Here is an 18,291-nt window from a genome sequence, read left to right on the forward strand (position 1 = left end):
CAAAGAGTCGGACACCACTGAGCAACTAACACATCACATCACATCTTCAGTTCAGTTCACTCAGTCGTGTCCGACTCTTTGCGACCCCATGAACCACAGCATGCCAGGCCTCCCTGTCCATCACCAACTCCCGGAGTTTACCCAAACTCATGTCCTTTGAGTTGGTGATGCCATCTAACCATCTCACCCTCTGTCATCCCTTTCTCTTCCTGCCTTCAATCTTTCCCAACATCAGGGTCTTTTCAAATGAGTCAGCTCTTCGCATCAGGTGGCCAAAATATTGGAGTTTCGGCTTCAACATCAGTCCTTCCAGTGAACACCCAGGACTGATCTCCTTTCTTATCAATACTAAAAATGTTCTTGGTCGTTGATTACCTCCAACAGAAAACTATTGCATGGCATAGCTTCAATCTCTATTTAACCTGAAAACTAGCTTTTCTAAAAAGTTGAGATTTCAAGTTTTTAAAATTACTTATTTAGAAGGAAAATATGGGACATTTAATTGAAAGAATGTTAGAGCAGGTAGACTGGTCAGAGTAGGCAGTTCTGGGAGGCCCTCCTTGAATTAACATGAACAACAAACCGATGTTTAACTATACCCTTGTAGAAAAGAAATAGGTAAGGGGAGAACCTGCCTTAACCCAAGAAAAGCCTGGAGACTTTGCACCCACTATACTCCTAGCCCCTCTACTAGGTACTTTCCGAAGATAAATGAAAATATACTTTCACACAAAAACTTGTACAGGAATGTTGGTGGAAGCCTTTTTTTGGTTAATAGCCCTAAACTGGAAACAACCAAACATGGCCACCACTTTCCTAGGGAATGGATAAACAAATTGTACTTACTCAACAATGAAGACTCAAACATGGGTGGGTCACAAAAACAATAAACTGGGCGACAAGAGCCTTGAAACAGTATATGTGCATTTATATTAGCTTTCTGAAAAGGCAAATCTAACCTACAGCAATATAAATCTGAATGCAGTGTCAGGGGGATCGACTTCAGTGGGACACAAAGGGCACTTTTTGGGGTGGTGGAAATGTTCTGTGCCTTGATTTGGGTGATTATACGGCTGTATGCATTTGTCAAAACAGCGGCTGTGGACTTGTAACATCTGCATTTCACCGTATGTAAATTAAACGTTCAGGTCGGTTCAGTCGCTCAATCGGGTACGACTCTGCAACTCCATGAACCGCAGCACGCAGGGCCTCCCTGTCCATCACCGGAGTCCCCCCAAAGCCATGTCCATTGAGTCTGTGATGCCATCCAACCTCTGTCGTCTTCTGTAGTCCCCTTCTGCCCTCAATCTTTCCCAGCATCAGGGTCTTTTCAGATGAGTCAGCTTTTCGCATCAGGTGGCCAAAGTATTGGAGTTTCAGCTTCAACATCAGTCCTACCAATGAACACCCAGGACTGAAAATACTACATATATATATATTTTTAAAGGGCAAAACAAACCCTAAGTCTTAACGTTTTTCCCTAAGGCGGCAGTTTAGAGGAAGACAGGGTTTTTAAAAACTCTCCCAAACCCAGACAAGAGTCAGAGGGTGGTGCCTTTGACGACGAACTTGAGCCGAAGCCGCTCCTACGTGCGGGCAGCTTCGGGGCGCCGGGCGCGGGGCATGTGGGGTTCCCTCGGCGGCCCTTCCTGTTTCGGCCGCGCCTCCTCCTGCGCTGGCTGGGGGCGGGGACTGAACTGGGGTGGCGCGGGCCCGCGGGTGGCCCAGACGGGCGGCCGCGGGACATGACGGCCGGCGGCCAGGCCGAGGGCGCGGGCGCGGACCCCGCTTCCGCGCGGCTGCCTTCCCGGGTGGCCAAGCTACTGTCGGCCCTCTTCTACGGGACCTGCTCCTTCCTCCTCGTGCTGGTCAACAAGGCGCTGCTGACCACCTACCGGTGAGGCGGGAGCCTCGGGGCTGGGAGGAGAAGTCCGCGGGGGCGCCTGGCTGGGAGGAGAAGTCCGCGCAGGGCGGGTGCTGGCCGGACTCCGGACGTCCCGAAGCCGGGGAGATCCGCGGGGCTGCCGGCCCTCGTGCACTTCGGCGCACTCGGGTCAGCGGGTGGGTGGCAACGGCGAGTGGGAAGCCTCGCTGCTAACTCCGGAGCCAATTTGGGCGGCTAGTGCACTGCGCACGGGCCACGTATTCAGAGTCCGGACCTTTGCACTGTTCTGGAAACCAAACCGCAAGCTAGCAAGTCAGCGCGGGCGCACCTTAGCGCGACTTACTGCTGCAAGACAGGAAGCGCACCTGTGCTTTCACGAGCACCACTGAGCTGAAATTAGCGATCCGAATGTGTCTTTCAAATGTAAGCTATTTCTACAAGTTTAGATATTCAACCATCAGAAGAGTCCTGAATGGATGAGTTTATTCGCATTGTTTGATCATTCATTCTCAAATTACCAGCATGTTCATGGGAAATTGAAGAAAACAAAATTTCATATTCTCTCTCTCTCTCTTTTTTTTTAGTGAGTATGTAGTAAACCAGCAAATTTATGTTTCCTTGAACGTATTTGTAAAGAGAAAATCCTGTTTAATTCTGCTTTGGTTATATAGGCATCGAAAGGGTTGTAAATTTAGACCTAGCTCCACCAGATAATTACATCTCTGTAAATTATCTCCCAGAGCTCGGCATGAGCGGTCATAAGTGAGGGCTCCTTGTAGACTATACTGTGCTACAAGAATGTAAAATCAGAATTTTATAAAGAGTCCAAAGGTCTTCCCTGGTAGCTCAGTAGTAAAGAATCATCCTGCTTGGGCAGGAGACAGAGGTTCCTTCCCTGGGTGGGGAAGATCCCTTGGAGAAGGAAATGGCAACCCACTCCAGTATTCTTGCCTGGGAAATCCAATGGACAGAGAAGCCTGACAGGTTACAGTCCATGGGGTCATGAAAAGGGTGAACACTACTTAACAACAACAAAGAAACCTCAGAGTGTCTTCAGCCTCCTTATTTTAAACTAGCAGAAGCTGAAACCTAGGTGAGCTTGGCTGGTTCCACCTCTAACAGATATTTACTGAGCACCTACTAGGTGCCAGTCCCTGGCACCAGGGAAGCAGCTCCACCCTGTGGTGGAGTCCCCTACCTTATCAGTGGTAGAGAGGGAAGTAAGCAAGTGGGCTCATGAGTAAGCAAGGTGATTTCAGGTTTGCTGAGAGAGTTCCTGGGGTGGAGTGGTTGGTGGAGAGCATTCCATACAGAAGAAAATGTGCTGGAAGTGGGCATGAGCTTGGCCTACTGAGGGAGTAGAGAGAAGGTGATCTGGCTAGAACTGAATGAGCAAGTGGTCGGGGAGAGAGTGTTGAGATCGGTAGGATCAGATCCTTCATTCATTCAATAATATGCAATAGATACGTATCATAAAAAGAGACTGCTGTTAATAGGCTTTTGGGGAATGGCTGACAGATGTATCAGTTGAAGTTTGATGGTAAATCTCTCCTTTCTGCTCTTGACTGAGCAGTCTGCTCGCTGACTAGGACAGTCAATGAGTCCAAAAACATGCATCTTCTTGTTGGAAGCAGGGACCAGTAAACACTGGTTAAGTGCTTGGAAGATGAAGGACAGTGCTTGACCGAAAATAATTATATGAGGCATCTCCTGCTCTAACCTTTCCATCTTTAAAATTTTGAGTTCCATGACTGAAGGAGGAAATTGTTTTTGTCTCAGCAAGGCAAAGCCCCTTATAACCTTATATGTTTCACATTTCCGTAATGTGATACACAGTTGGAGAGCCCTGTTCAAAAAACATTGTTTAGTCTCTCATCTCAGGATGCTTTCGGAGCATGTTTTGAGGCAGAGAGAGTTGGGGTTATTGGGTTATAACAATAAGCCATAGAAATCTGATCCAGACATTAACTGTTTGAGGATAGAATGTTGTGTTGTCGAGTAGAAGGAAGAACTTTTTGTAGTTACCTAGTTCACAGGATTATGGGAATGTAGCTCAGGGAATATTTTTTTTCTCTTCCAATTTGAGTAGATTGTGTCTGGTTGGAGTACCAGACTGATGAGTGGTCTTAGTTATATGTTAGTCTTAGGTCATTGAGAGAGAGCCTTGGAAGGACTTGGAGTCAGACCCTGTTGGAGTGAGAAGGAAAAGAATCTGGGGGACAAGATGGGCTTTGATGGTTCAGCGCATGTAGCCCGAAGTCCTGAAGGGTGGAGAGAAAGACCAGGACTCCACTAAATGAGCCACAGAAGCTCAGGAGGCACTGCAAAGAAGAACACTAGCGCTGAACCATCAAAGCCCATCTTGTCCCGCAGATTCTTCTCCCTCTCACTCCAACAGGGAGAACAGTAGTGGTTTTTTGGAGTCACGTTCATGAGGCTTGTGCAGGCAGTCTCAGTTGTTTTTTTGTTACTATTTTAATACTGTTCTCTGACATGCAAGATTTTATGAGTAATATTTAATAAAAAGTGTAAACTTAGTTGTATTTAGTTCAACAGATATGTGCTTGGTATTTGCTGTTTGTTTACACAATCCAGGGCTTTGAGATCATTTAACACAGTCGTTTCCAAACTTGCTTGGTAATGTGAATCCCTAGGAGAGATTTTTTTTTTTTCTTAGAGCTATTGAATCAGAGGCTCCAGTGGTGGCAACTGGAAGTTTATATTAAAAAATTTAAAAAAACTCCTAATTTTCTCCTACTCTGATGAAAACTGGCTCTCTCCTAAAGACACTGCTTCTTTTGGCTCCTGGGAAGGAGATGGATCCTGGTCATGCCCCACCTGTTGCCAGGAGGTGGGGTTGGGTCCTGGTAGCTCCCCACTGCCTCTGCTCTGTGGCAAGTCCTGGCTTAGCACTCCCTTTCTGTCCTCTCTATAGTGCCTCCTGAGCTTCTGTGGCTGATTTAGTGGAGTCCTGGTCTTTCTCTCCACCCAGACTCTTTAAGCCCTCGAGACTTCGTGCTACATGTGCTGAACCATCAAAGCCTGTCGTGCCCCATGTTCCGTGTCGCTTCCACGGCTGTGTGCTCAGGGTGGCCCTGCCAGCCTCTCCAGTCCCTGTGCAGGATATCCACACTTAGTGCTGCAGCCCAGGTATTTCTGCCACGTCCACCCTCCAGGCGTCCCTTCTCTCCTGGTCTAGCCGGCGGGCCCCTCCCTGAAAGCCCCTAAGACTCCTTCCCAGCTCTTGCCTTGGCTGGTACTTACCTCACACAGCCTACCTTTTGCAACTTTCCTTCAGCATTGAGCGAGAAAAAATCACTTTGGGTGTGGCGGGGTTGACTTTAAGTTGATGATCACAAACCTCAAAACCAGCTCTTCTGCCACCTGCTAGTTTCTTCTGGAGCCTTGCTTTCCTTGTTTCAGAAATGTCTCCTTCCTGCTTTCTCTTTTACCCTGAAACCTTCCACACCCCCATCCTCCACTCTCCTCTGATGCTTCATTGAGGAAAATAGAAACTGTCAGATGAGGTCCCCTTTCTGCTGTGATGGAGGGAGTGCTTTATTCCTGTGGAGGGCCCAGCTCCCCATTTCTGGATGTCCCCTCCTCCTTGCTCCTTTCATTATCCTCTATTCTTCATCAGCCGCCTCTCTCTGTCAGCTTAAAACATGTTTAGGTTTCTCAAGCAAAAATAACCCTCCCTTGATCCACGTGGGTGCTCGTTTCTCTGATCCTTTCAGAGTCAGACTTTAAAAGGTTGTGTATACAGACTATCTTCACTTCCTTGCATTCACTCCAAAAATAATTCAGTTTAAAAACTGGGTGTTATTTAAATATACAAATGTACAAAGAAGATGATAATAATAATTGTTCATATTGCCACTATCTAGAATCAATATTTTGAATTTTTTAAAAGAAAAGTCATTCTGTGTGATCATTATAAAGTATTCAAACAAGAGAAAAATATTAGGGTAAAATTTAAAAAATTACTATAGTTGACATTAGGTAATAACTTCAGACATCTTTTAGATGGATGGATTGGAGAAAGATAGGTTGAATTACTTTTTGTATAAAGTATATTTATAGATATAGCTACTTATTTGCTCATTTCTTAATAAATTATTTAATTCAGAAAGGAGTGGGAAATGAGTGGGGGCTTTCATTTAATTATTCGATTGTTTGAGGATCACCAAAGTCCCTCTGAGCTTTCCTGGTGGTTCAAATGGTAGAGAATCTGCCTGCAGTGCAGGAGATTTAGGATCGATCCCTGGGTCAGGAAGATCCCCTGGAGAATGGAATAGCTACCCACTCCAGTATTCTTGCCTGGAGAATCCCATGGAGAGAGGAGTCTGTTGGACTATAGTCCATGGGGTTGCAAAGAATTCGACATGACTGAGCAATTAACACTTAAGTCCCTCTACCACTTTTATTATGAAAAGTTTCAAGCACACAGGAAAGTGGAAAGCAAAGTACACTGAACATTTGTACATACTCCACTGAAATTAAGTAATTAACGCTTTGCTATATTTGAGTGCTGAAGAATTGATGCTATTGAGTTGTAGTACTGGAGGAAACTCTTGAGAGTCCCTTGGACTGCAAGGACATCAAAACAGTCCATCCTAAAGAAAATCAACCCTGAATATTCCCTGGACAGACTTGCTGAAGCGTGAAGCTCCAATACTTTGGCCACATGATGCGAAGAGATGACTCATTGGAAAAGACCCTGATGCTGGGAAGGATAGAAGGCAAAAGGAGAAGAGGGCGGCAGAGGATGAGATGGTTAGATAGCATCACTGACTCAATGGACATGAATTTGAACAAACTGTGAGAGATTTTGGAGGAAGAGAAGCCTGGTGTGCTGCAGTCCGTGGGGTTGCATGAACCACTGAATACATCATTCCTACATCATGACACTGCACTCTCAGATATTTCAACATACACGTGTGTGCCTGTTCAGTCCTGTCTGACTCTTTGCGACCCCATGGACTGTAGCCTGACAGGCTCCTCTGTCCATGGGATCTCACAGGCAAGAATACTGGAGTGAGTTGCCATTTCCTTTTCCAGAGGATCTTCCTGACCCAGAGATGGAAACCACATCTCCTGTGTCTCCTGCATTGGCAGGTGGATTCTTTACCACTGAGCTACCTGGGATGCCCTATTTCAACATATGTCTCCTGAAATATGGATATTCTTTGACAGTACAATTTTTGCTCTTAGCAAACCTAACAGTAATCTCCTAAAATAATCTAATACCAAATCTATAGTCATCCTAGTTGTCTCCAAGATGTTTTTATGATTGTTTTAAACATTTGAATCAAGATCCAGTTGAACTTCATGCAATGTATACAGATACATCTTTTTAGTTTATTTTAATCTAGAAAAGTTCCCCACCCACCTCTTCCCCCTGATTATTGTTGTTGTTTAGTCGCTAAGTTGTGTTCAACTCTTTGTGACCCCAGGGACTGCAGCCCGCCAGGCTCCTCTGTCCATGGATTTCCCAGGCAAGAGTACTGGCGTGGGTTGCCATTTCCTTCTTCACTTCCCCTTGATATTGACTTTGAAATGCCTGACCCAGGTGTGTTGTAAAGTGTCCCCTATTATGGATTGTTTGATTTATTTTTTGAAGTTTCACTTAACTTACTATTTTTTTAACTGAAAGTTAGATCTAAAGGCTTGATTACATTCAGATTAAACATTTTTTGGCTTTATACTAATAGTGGACCCTGTAAATTTCAGCTTGCATCATATGAGGGGTTGTAACACCATTAGTCATTCTGGCCGTGCTTGAAGGCTTTAAGGTGAGGGCTGCAAGTTGCCTGTATGTATGAAATTTAGTTTTAATTGAATTGAATGGAGGGAAGAGAAATTAGAGTTCAATGAAAAGAATTGTTGACTTTCAAGTATGTTTCTTCAGTTTCTGACCATATGTATGGCTTCTCTGCTATGAAGCATGACACAGGTGCTTCACACTTCTTCCTATCTCCCCTCCCCTCCATGTCCTCTTTTATGGTGTAGCATCCTGTTGTATAAGTATAATCCTGCAGTTGTTTGAATCTGGTCTGTGTTAAATGAATACTGTAGTCAGTAGCCTTTCGCAGTGTCTCCACTCTAGAGTTCAGTATTTTGGTTTGACTCCTAAGTGGTGGATTCCATTGCAGGGTAGCGTTTTTATGGAGAGTTCATGGCTGCTGTGTTGATCGTGTTGAATATTCTTAACAACTTTTTCTGCAACAAATGTGCTTTTAGATCTGGAGAGTTTGCTTCTTTTCCTCATGCAAAGGAAACACATTTGCCTTTTTTCTCTTTGAATTATTTTCTCTCTTTATTGAGAGAAAACAGCACAGAAATTAGCCCTTTCTGGTGGTATCTATCTTCGAAATCTGTTTATCTTTGGGAATGTATCTTTTTCCTGTTCAGTCACTGTGATTACTTTGTCTTGGTAATTCATTTTTCAGCAGCAGTCGTTTCCTTCCGTGTTGTTTCTGAATTACTCATACGGCAGTTATGTTTTCTTCCTCAGTTGGTTTCCTTAGATCTGTGCTTCCCTTTTCATCTCAATTGTTTGCTTTGTCATCTCAATTTTGAGCTGTTGGTTTTGTTGATATCTTCTTATTAAGGTGTTCTGTAGCTGGAAACAGTTAAAAAGCTGCCTTCTCTCCTTGTGTTACATTCTCTTCCAGGCTGAGCTCTTTGTGTTCCTTCCATAAGCCTTTTGTTGTTGTTTTACTGTTTGTTTCTGTTCTAGTCTTATTATTTTGCTTGATGTTGCAAGTTGTATCGGAGAAAGCAATGGCACCCCACTCCAGTACTCTTGCTTGGGAAATCCCATGGACGGAAGAGCCTGGAAGGCTACAGTCCATGGGGTCGCTAAGAGTCGGACACTGACTCTGAGCGACTTCACTTTCACTTTTCACTTTCATGCACTGGATAAGGAAATGGCAGCCCACTCCAGCGTTCTTGCCTAAAGAATCCCAGGGACGAGGGAGCCTGGTGGGCTGCCATCTATGAGGTCGCACAGAGTCAGACACGACTGAAGCGACTTAGCAGCAGCAGCAGCAGCAGCAGGTTGTATTCCTGGGCAAGGAGACTCTCAGATTCGAGGAAAGTATTCTGGGCACTGCTCTTGGGACCCACTCCTGTGGGAGACTGAGGGAAGCAGGATTAAGAAGAGAGAGAAGCTGGGCTATGCTTCATCGCAGCAGAGCCTTATCCCAGGATCGCTGGAGCTGGAGAGGCTCAACAAAGCTGTCTTGAATTGGGTCGAGTGCCCTTGGCCTTTATACCTCTGTACAGACGTACAGGCTTGGAACACAGGCTGGTCTCAGGGAGTTGGGGGCTGTTGGCAAGGCAGCTTTCTCTCGCTGAGGATGCTCTTGGGAAACTGGGGAATGAAGGCTTCAGTCCAGAAGCAGATGTCTGGGTGGCACATGCGGCATCCATTAGCGTTCATTTTATTTTCATGGTGGCACTGTCCAGTCATTCTGTTTTCTTTGACAAGGTAGGTTAGTTCCTTATTCTCTTCTCACCCTATCTGAAATAGATATATTTCCCTGTGACATGCAGTTTAGGGGATGAGGTGGTGTTGTTGTTGGTGGTGGTTTTTTGAGTGATATTCCCTCTTTTTAGTAGCTGGACAGAATGACTGGGAGCCAGTGAAGGGCTGGACAGTGAGTGAGCCTGGCAAGGGGATGTGCTGCCTTGTAAAGTATGGTATTAGGTAGGGAGTAACCTTCTGTATCCAGTTGCCTGGTGCCATTTGTTAAAAGACCGACTGTCTTTTTCCTTCTTCTCTGTATGGTCACCGTTGTCATGAGTCAGGTTTCCATGTGGGTGTGTATCTGTCCTCGTCTCTGTTTTCATGCATTGTCTGGTTAGAATATCATTGTGCAAATACCACACTCTCTCATTTGTTGTGACTTTAAAATCAATCCTGGAAAATTCCCTGGTGGTCCAGTCGTTAGGGCTCTGCGATTCCACTGCAGAGTATGGGTTCAGTCCCTGGTCTGGGAACTAGTATTCCAGCATGCTGCAGCCAAAAAAGCAAAGAAAGAAAGAGAATACTGGCATCCAGCAGAATCAGTCCTCCAACGTTTTTTCTTCATGATTATCTAAGATCATGTTTGCTTTTGCCTTGAAGTTCAGTTTCAGGGTCAATACAAAATACCTGTTCTTGTTTATAAAGAGAGGTTTGAGTTTGTGGATAATTGTTCACTACAATATTGATTCTAATCCATGAACTTTATTTAGGGCTTCTTTCATTTTTTAAACATAGATTTATAGGTTTCTATGTAGAGGTAGTTCTTGGAAATATTTTATTAGATTTGTACCTGGGTATATTATTTTGAAGAAAGGAAACCAGTATAATGAATCTCCATGTAGCCATCAACCAGTTTCAACAAGCTTGTTACATTTATATTGCTCCTCTTCTCAACTCCAATATCTCCCCCCAGATTATTATGAATTTCTAAAGGATAAGAAGTACTATTTTTTTTTTAAAAAACCACCACAATATCATTTCATGCTTAAAAAAGTAAAAATATTTTTTTATTACCATGAAATACCCAGTTAGTATTATTTGATGTTTTTGGGTGCTATTGCAAGTGAACACCTTTAAAATTATTATGTTCTTTGTGTCTTTATGGTATATAGACCTAGAAGTGATTTTTTTTCACATGTTCATCTTCTATCCAGTAACTTTGCTAAAGTTATTTATTAATTCTAGTCATTTATCCCCAGATTACTTTGACTTTCTACATATACAACTGTGTTATTAATATGACAGTCTGCCTCAGAGGAAATAGAAGTTTTCCCAGTTTAGCAATGATCAGTTTAAAAAATGGAAAAGAAATGAACAATGAACAAATTAGATGTTTTCTCTAAGACAGAAAAAATAGTCTAAGACCTTTTAATAACCTTTTAATAAGTTTAATAAGCTTTTAATAACATAAACTTTTAATACCTCCCATCATTCTGTGTTGTATATTGTTTTCAAATCTTTTCATCAGTTGCTAAAATTGTCATTCTATATTTTTTGTAGTTTCCCATCACCAATTGTTCTTGGAGTTGGACAGGTAAGTGAAAAATGATAAATTAACCTCTTAATTATTTGTTAGTACATATGATAAAATTGTAAGTGCTTTTGTTTAAGACTGTGGTTTACGAATTTGTTCAGTTGGCAGAGGACTGTGGTGCTTTGGGTGAGACAACATGAAGTATTGATACATTTCATTTCATTTTACAATTTAGGAATAGTTGTATTTGTAGGAAAAATGACTAATTCTAACTTCCTTAATAGAATTTAATTACTGTAAAGTAAGGGGGCAGCAGACTGAAAGCCTCCAGGGTCTGCTGGGTTACAGATGAGTGTGCACAGTTGAAGTCACTGTGCTTGTTTAAGAAAAGGATTGGGGGCATGAGGTGAGGCTCACTAGGAATCAGGGAAATTTTATTTTCACAGCAAACCTCCCAATTTGTAAATGGTGGCAACAGATTCATATTTTTCCATAAAACTCTCTATGGGCCAAACTAAACAGGTTTGCAGTTTCCTTCCTGAACTTCATGATGTTTGTTCTCAAATGTAAGGATAAGCTTGGATAAACTTTCAAACTTACCCACATTTGGCTGTTTCTGAAATTTTCTATTAATATTATTTTGTGACTTGCTTACATTTTTTTTTTTTTTGGTCATACGCTAGTAATTTCTAGTAGACAAATGTTAACAGGTACTGAAGGTGTTTTTGTTGTTGTTTTTCTTTAGTTTACAGGAAGGAAAAAATTATTAAAATTATTATCTGTTAACTAAATTTTAAATAGTGAATCTGGAATTTATACAGATAAACATTATTCTAGTTAAATGTTTTGCTAATAAGATACTCTTTGCACATCATTTTAGGGTGTAAAAATAAGGAAACAGTGCTTCCTTAAGGTAATAAAAAATATACAGATAAACATTATTCTAGTTAAATGTTTTGCTAATAAGATACTCTTTGCACATCATTTTAGGGTGAAAAAATAACAAGGAAACAGTGTTTCCTTAAGATAATAAAAAATATATCTTTATGGTTCAGTGTGAAAGTATGTTTAAAGAAGTACTTTAAAAGATCAATAGTATGTGGTAATACACCCTATGTAATGCCCAAGGCAAATAAATTCACTGTCTTGTACTTAATTAAGGAAAAAACCTTTCTGATGTGCAGTTTGTAAGGGAAGAAGCCAGTAGACCAAATTTTAAAAATTTGAGTTGCAGAATAGTTTACATACTGTTGGTATATTTCTGTTAAGAATTATAAGGTAAGTCATAAATACAAACTACAATTATTATTCAGAGTGGGCTGGAGTTATATAAATCTATCATAAGTATTTGTACACTCAGGCTCGAGGTTTAGGACAACAATCATGTTGAAGGAGTCCTTATGTTTTTGCATCCTAATATGGAGAAAAGTGAATAAATTCTAAAATTTGCATAGAAAGATGGTATTAAAACTATTTGTTTCATAATAATATTCTGGAGTATTCCTGATATACCTGGTGTAACCCAGCTGAATAGCATTTGAATGAGATATTTTTTGTAACACTGGCTAGGTGGAGAGAAAATGTCTTCTGTGTTATAGAAATTGTGTACTTTACAAAATATGTTTATGTGTGGAATTTGCCTCCCTTCCCCCCACTCCTTTCACCCCAACACTTACTTTATGGGGGAGGGTGACCATATGCTCCGTACATGGGAGGTATGTATGGTTCAGGATCAAGACGCAGCCTCACTGACTGTGGTCACACTGGTCTGTTTGGGGCACACCATTGTTTTTTCCCTCTGTTCTTGTTCCTTGAGCCGCTTGAGATCACGTGTTTATGTGTGAGTCTATTTAATGTTATACTTTTTGCCTATAGTTTTAATGCAATCTATGCAGTGACAAAAAAAGTTAATATTTTAAGGAATAATAATTTTTTTTGGAACCTAGAAAATAGATTTTTCTGATACATATGTTTTTGGTGAATCTCTTTTCTTCTGATGATGTATTTGTACCTCAAATAGTCTTTCTAGATATTTTGCTGAAGTTTTTCTCTTCCGTTTTCTTTAGATGGCAGTTACCATAATGATACTATACGTGTCCAAGCTAAATAAAATAATTCACTTTCCTGATTTTGATAAGAAAATTCCTACAAAGGTATGTGATGGAAAGTACACATAGCTCTGTTGGAAGATGTGAAAATGCTATAAAATTACAAATTGATCTTAGAGTACAGGTCCATTTCCATATACCCTGTGCTTCCTGCTGGTTAGAAACTTTTTAATAAAGATTTCATATCATTCAGTGGTCCACTAATGTAAAATGATAGTAAAAATGTGTGCTTAGCAATGGATATTAAGTAAATACTATGTGTCTTCTGAAACAGGAAAACTCTCTAACAGAAATTGTCAAGCTTGTTTGGTAAAGGACCAAATAGCAAATAATTAGACTCTGTGGGCCAGACTGTCTCTCTTGCAGCTATTCAGCTTTGTTCTTTGAAAGCAGCTGTAGATGATATGTGTATAAATGAATCGATGTAGTTGTGTTCTGCTGCTGCTAAGTCGCTTCAGTCGTGTCCGACTCTGTGCAACCCCATAGACGGCAGCCCACCAGGCTCCTCCGTCCCTGGGATTCTCCAAGCAAGAACACTGGAGTGGGTTGCCATTTCCTTCTCCAATACATAAAAGTGAAAAATGAAAGGGAAGTCGCTCAGTCGTGTCTGACTCTTGGTGACCCCATGGACTGGAGCCTACCAGGCTCCTCCATCCATGCGATTTTCCAGGCAAGAGTACTGGAGTGGGATGCCATCGCCTTCTCCAAGTTGTGTTCTAATAAAACTTTATTTGCATAAATAGAAGATGAATTAGATTTATCTCTTGGGCCCTCCCAGTTTGCTGATCTCTGCTTTAAATTTTCATTTTTAGCTTGGGTAGATAAAACCTGTGAGTGGAATAAAGAGTAAATACAATTTGATATACATAGTTTGGTTTTTTTTTTTCCCCATGGTAGAACTACAAACAGGAGACCTGCCATTTCTTCCTGGATATGTGGAATGAAACTAATTTTATTGAATAGTTGCTAGGTGCCAGGCATGAAGCCAGACATTTAATTCCTAGAACAATCCCCTGCGACCGGTGGTATTAAATTGATCATGGTGACATTTTTGGATTTAGGGAGGTTAAATCAGATTGCAGCTCCTTGAAAGTAAAGAGTTCACGTGATTTGTTCCTCCATGTCTCTAAGGCCTGGAAAAACTTTGGCATCTAGCTCTGGATTATTCATCAGGCTGACTAAACATGCTTAAGGTGTCATCACTCAGTCGTGTCCGACTCTTTGTGATCCCATGGACTGTAGCCTACCAGGCTCCTCTGTCCGTGGGATTTTCCAGGCAAGAGTACTGGAGTGGGGTGCCATTTCATCAATAATCAGGGACATCCACAAACAGAGAAAAACAAACCACTGAAGTGCAGGAAAGGTATTAACCCAGTCATGATAAGAAAAATCAGAATATTGTTGGGCTTGCCTACATTTAGTTTATGATATAGTTTTAAATGCTTTAAACAATTGTGAAATATCTAGACATAGGAAAAAAAGACATCATCCATGAATGTGTAGTTGAATGAATAATTACCCTTGTAATCATTACCTAGGTCATGAGATGGGGTCACAGAATCCTTATGTATTATTCTGACTTTTGTCCTAATGATTTTCTTGAGTTCTTTGTAAGTTTTCTAAGTTTGTATGTATACTTGAATTTAGTTTTGCCTGTTTTTGGAGGTTATATAAAGGGAATTAAACTATATATATTTTTGTATCTTGCTTTCAGTTTATTATGATGGTAAGATTCATCTACACTGTTGTGTGTAGCTGTATTCTTTTATTTTCTTTGTATAAATATAACTTTTCTGTTTTACTGTTTATGGTAATTGGAGCTGTTTCTGGTTTGGGCACTAGAAAAATAAAAAGTACTGTTCTGAATGTACTGAGAGTTGGATCTTGATGCCCGATGTATTAGTCAGATAAGGCTCCCATAACAAAATACCATAGACTAGGTGGCTTAAAAAAAAAGGAATTTATTTTCTCACACTTCTGGAGACAGGAAGTCCAAGATGAAGGTGCTGATAGGATTGGTTTCTGGTGAGAGTTCTCTTCTTGGCATATAGACAGCTGCCTTCTCACTGTGACCTCATGTGGCCTTTATGCCGTGCCTGTGCACTCCTGGTGTGTCTCCCTCTTCTTATAAGGACACAGGTCCTATTGGATTAGGACCCCATACTTACTAGCTCAGTTCAGTTCAGTCGATCAGTTGTGTCCAACTCTTTGCGACTCCATGAGTCACAGCACGCCAGGCCTCCCTGTCCATCACCAACTCCCGGAGTTCACTCAGACTCACGTCCATCAAGTCAGTGATGCCATCCAGCCATCTCATCCTCGGTCATCCCCTTCTTCTCCTGCCCCCAGAGTCTTTTCCAATGAGTCAACTCTTTGCGTGAGGTGGGCAAAGTACTGGAGCTTCAGCTTTAGCATCATTCCTTCCAAAGAAATCCCAGGACTGATCTCCTTTAGGATGGACTGGTTGGATCTCCTTGCAGTCCAAGGGACTCTCAAGAGTCTTCTCCAACACCACAGTTCAAAAGCATTCATTCTTCGGCACTCAGCCTTCTTCACAGTCCAACTCTCACATCCATATATGACCACTGGGAAAACCATAGCCTTGACTAGACAGACCTTAGTCGGCAAAGTAATGTCTCTGCTTTTGAATATGCTATCTAGGTTGGTCATAACTCTTCTTCCAAGGAGTAAGCGTCTTTGAGTTTCATGGCTGCAGTCACCATCTGCAGTGATTTTGGAGCCCCCAGAAATAAAGTCTGACACTGTTTCCACTGTTTCCCATCTATTTCCCATGAAGTGATGGGACCAGATGCCATGATCTTCATTTTCTGAATGTTGAGCTTTAAGCCAACTTTTTCACTCTCCACTTTCACTTTCATCAAGAGGCTTTTTAGTTCCTCTTCACTTTCTGCCATAAGGGTGGTGTCATCTGCATATCTGAGGTTATTGACATTTCTCCCGGCAATGTTGATTCCAGCATGTGTTTCTTCCAGCCCAGCGTTTCTCATGATGTACTCTGCATAGAAGTTAAATAAGCAGGGTGACAATATACAGCCTTGATGTATTCCTTTTCCTATTTGGAACCAGTGTGTTGTTCTGTGTCCAGTTCTAGCTGTTACTTCCTGACCTGTATACAGATTTCTCAAGAGGCAGGTTAGGTGGTCTGGTATTCCCATCTCTTTCAGAATTTTCCACAGTTTATTGTGACCCACACAGTCAAAGGCTTTGGCATAGTCAATAAAGCAGAAATAGATGTTTTTTCTGGAACTCTCTTGCTTTTTCCATGATCCAGCAGATGTTGGCAATTTGATCTCTGGTTCCTCTGCCTTTTCTAAAACCAGCTTGAACATTAGGAAGTTCACAGTTCTCATATTGCTGAAGCCTGGCTTGGAGAATTTTGAGCATTACTTTACTAGCATGTGAGATGAGTGCAATTATACGATAGTTTGAGCATTCTTTGGCATTGCTTTTCTTTGGGATTGGAATGAAAACTGACCTTTTCCAGTCCTGTGGCCACTGCTGAGTTTTCCAAATTTGCTGGCATATTGAGTGCAGCACTTTCACAGCTTCATCTTTCAGAATTTGAAGTAGCTCAACTGGAATTCCATCACCTCCACTAGCTTTGTTCATAGTGATGCTTTCTAAGGCCCACTTGACTTCACATTCCAGGATGTCTGGCTCTAGATGAGTGATCACACCATCGTCATTATCTGGGTCATGAAGATCTTTTTTGTATAGTTCTTCTGTGTATTGTTGCCACCTCTTCTTAATATCTTTTGCTTCTTTTAGGTTCATACCATTTCTGTCCTTTATCGATTCCATCTTTGCATGAAATGTTCCCTTGGTGTCTCTAATTTTCTTGAAGACATCTCTAGTCTTTCCCATTCTGTTCTTTTCCTCTATTTCTTTGCATTGATTGCTGAAGAAGGCTTTCTTATCTCTTCTTGCTATTCTTTAGAACCCTCACTTAACCTCAATTACCTCCTTCCAGGCCCTATCTTACCTGCAGTCACCTGGGGTCTAGGGCTTCAAGATGTGAGTTTAGAGCAGACACAGTTCAGTCCAAAACAGCACATGTGCATGTCGTTTCTTTGGGAGGCTTATCACGAAGTGAAACTGCTGACTCCTAGAGTGAGCGTATTGTCGCCTTGAAAAGATAATGGCAAACTGTTCTCCCAAGTGGTTATACCAATTCACACTCCTGATAAAAGTGTATGAAAGTCCCTATTGCTCCTCATTCTTGCCAATGCTGGGTGTGTAATGACATCTTCTTGGCTTTTATTTGCATTTCCCTGGTTATTAATGAGATTGAGTGCCTTTTCATTTTTTAGTGCCCATTTGGATATCCTCTTCTCTGAAGTACTTGTTAAGACTTGTGCCCATTTTTCTGTTGGGTTTATGTCTTTTTCTTACTGATCTGTGTAGGAGTTTAAAAAATATATTAATGATAGTCCTCTTGTTAGTTATTGTAGCATTACAAATATATTTTCCCCTTCTGTGACCTGTCTTTTCATTTTCTTTATTATGTATTTATCTTGTATTTCTTTATCATGTATTCCTTATCATGAAAAAGAATCTTAATTTTAAAACAGTTATATTTTATCAGTCTTTTCCTTAATAATTAATCACTATATTTCTTACTTAGGAAATTCTTCCCCATCCTGAGATTATAAAGATATTTTTCCAGACAAAAAGTATATTGTTTTTCAGAATTAGGTTTTTAATCTGTTTGGGAGTTGATTTTTGTGAATGGTGTGAGGTAATGGTCCAATTTCATTTATTTTTTTCCAATTAGGTACTCAGTTGTCACAGAATCAGCTGAGAAGTTTATCCTTAATGTTGTGCCACTTATGTCATGATGCTGTTGTTTCTGGACTCTCCATGCTTTTCCGTTTGTCTGTGTTTCTGCACTCTTTCCTCACAGTCATAATTACTATTGCTTTATGCAAAGTCCCTTGTGGCTCAGCTGGTAAAGAATCCACCTGCAATGTGGAAGACCTGGGTTTGATCCCTGGGTTGGGAAGATCCCCTGGAGAAGGGAAAGGCTACCCATTCCAGTATTTTGGCCTGGAAAATTCCAGGAACTATACAGTCCATGGGGTTGCAAAGAGTCAGACACGACTGAGCGACTTTCATGATGCAAAGTCTTGCTGTCTGATAGAGCAAGTCTTTGGCTCCAGAATTCCTGGTTCTTCACATTTTTAGATGAATATTAGAAGCACATTGTCAATTTTCAGGGAAAATAACCTTTATGGATTTTGATTGGGATTGCATTGAAGGTCTAAAGCAA

At 41.4% G+C, this 18,291-nt stretch overlaps 1 protein-coding gene across 12 annotated transcripts in view; it reads left to right on the top strand.

Annotated features, from left to right (window-relative positions):
* Positions 1-1,707: 1,707 nt before the first annotated feature.
* Positions 1,708-18,291, top strand: part of SLC35D2 (solute carrier family 35 member D2) — a 58,666-nt gene continuing 42,082 nt past the window's right edge. For all 12 annotated transcript variants that reach the window (XR_009599524.1, XM_060410845.1, XM_060410846.1 and 9 more), the window contains exons 1-3: positions 1,708-1,897; positions 10,920-10,953; positions 12,960-13,046. Coding sequence is in view for 11 of the 12 variants with exons in the window: in XM_060410845.1 (XP_060266828.1) it covers positions 1,746-1,897; positions 10,920-10,953; positions 12,960-13,046 (273 nt within the window). In the remaining variant the exon portion in view is untranslated. The remainder of the gene's footprint in view (positions 1,898-10,919; positions 10,954-12,959; positions 13,047-18,291) is intronic.

The sequence above is a fragment of the Ovis aries genome, chromosome 2 (genome assembly GCF_016772045.2).
Source record: "Ovis aries strain OAR_USU_Benz2616 breed Rambouillet chromosome 2, ARS-UI_Ramb_v3.0, whole genome shotgun sequence".
NCBI lineage: Eukaryota > Metazoa > Chordata > Mammalia > Artiodactyla > Bovidae > Ovis > Ovis aries.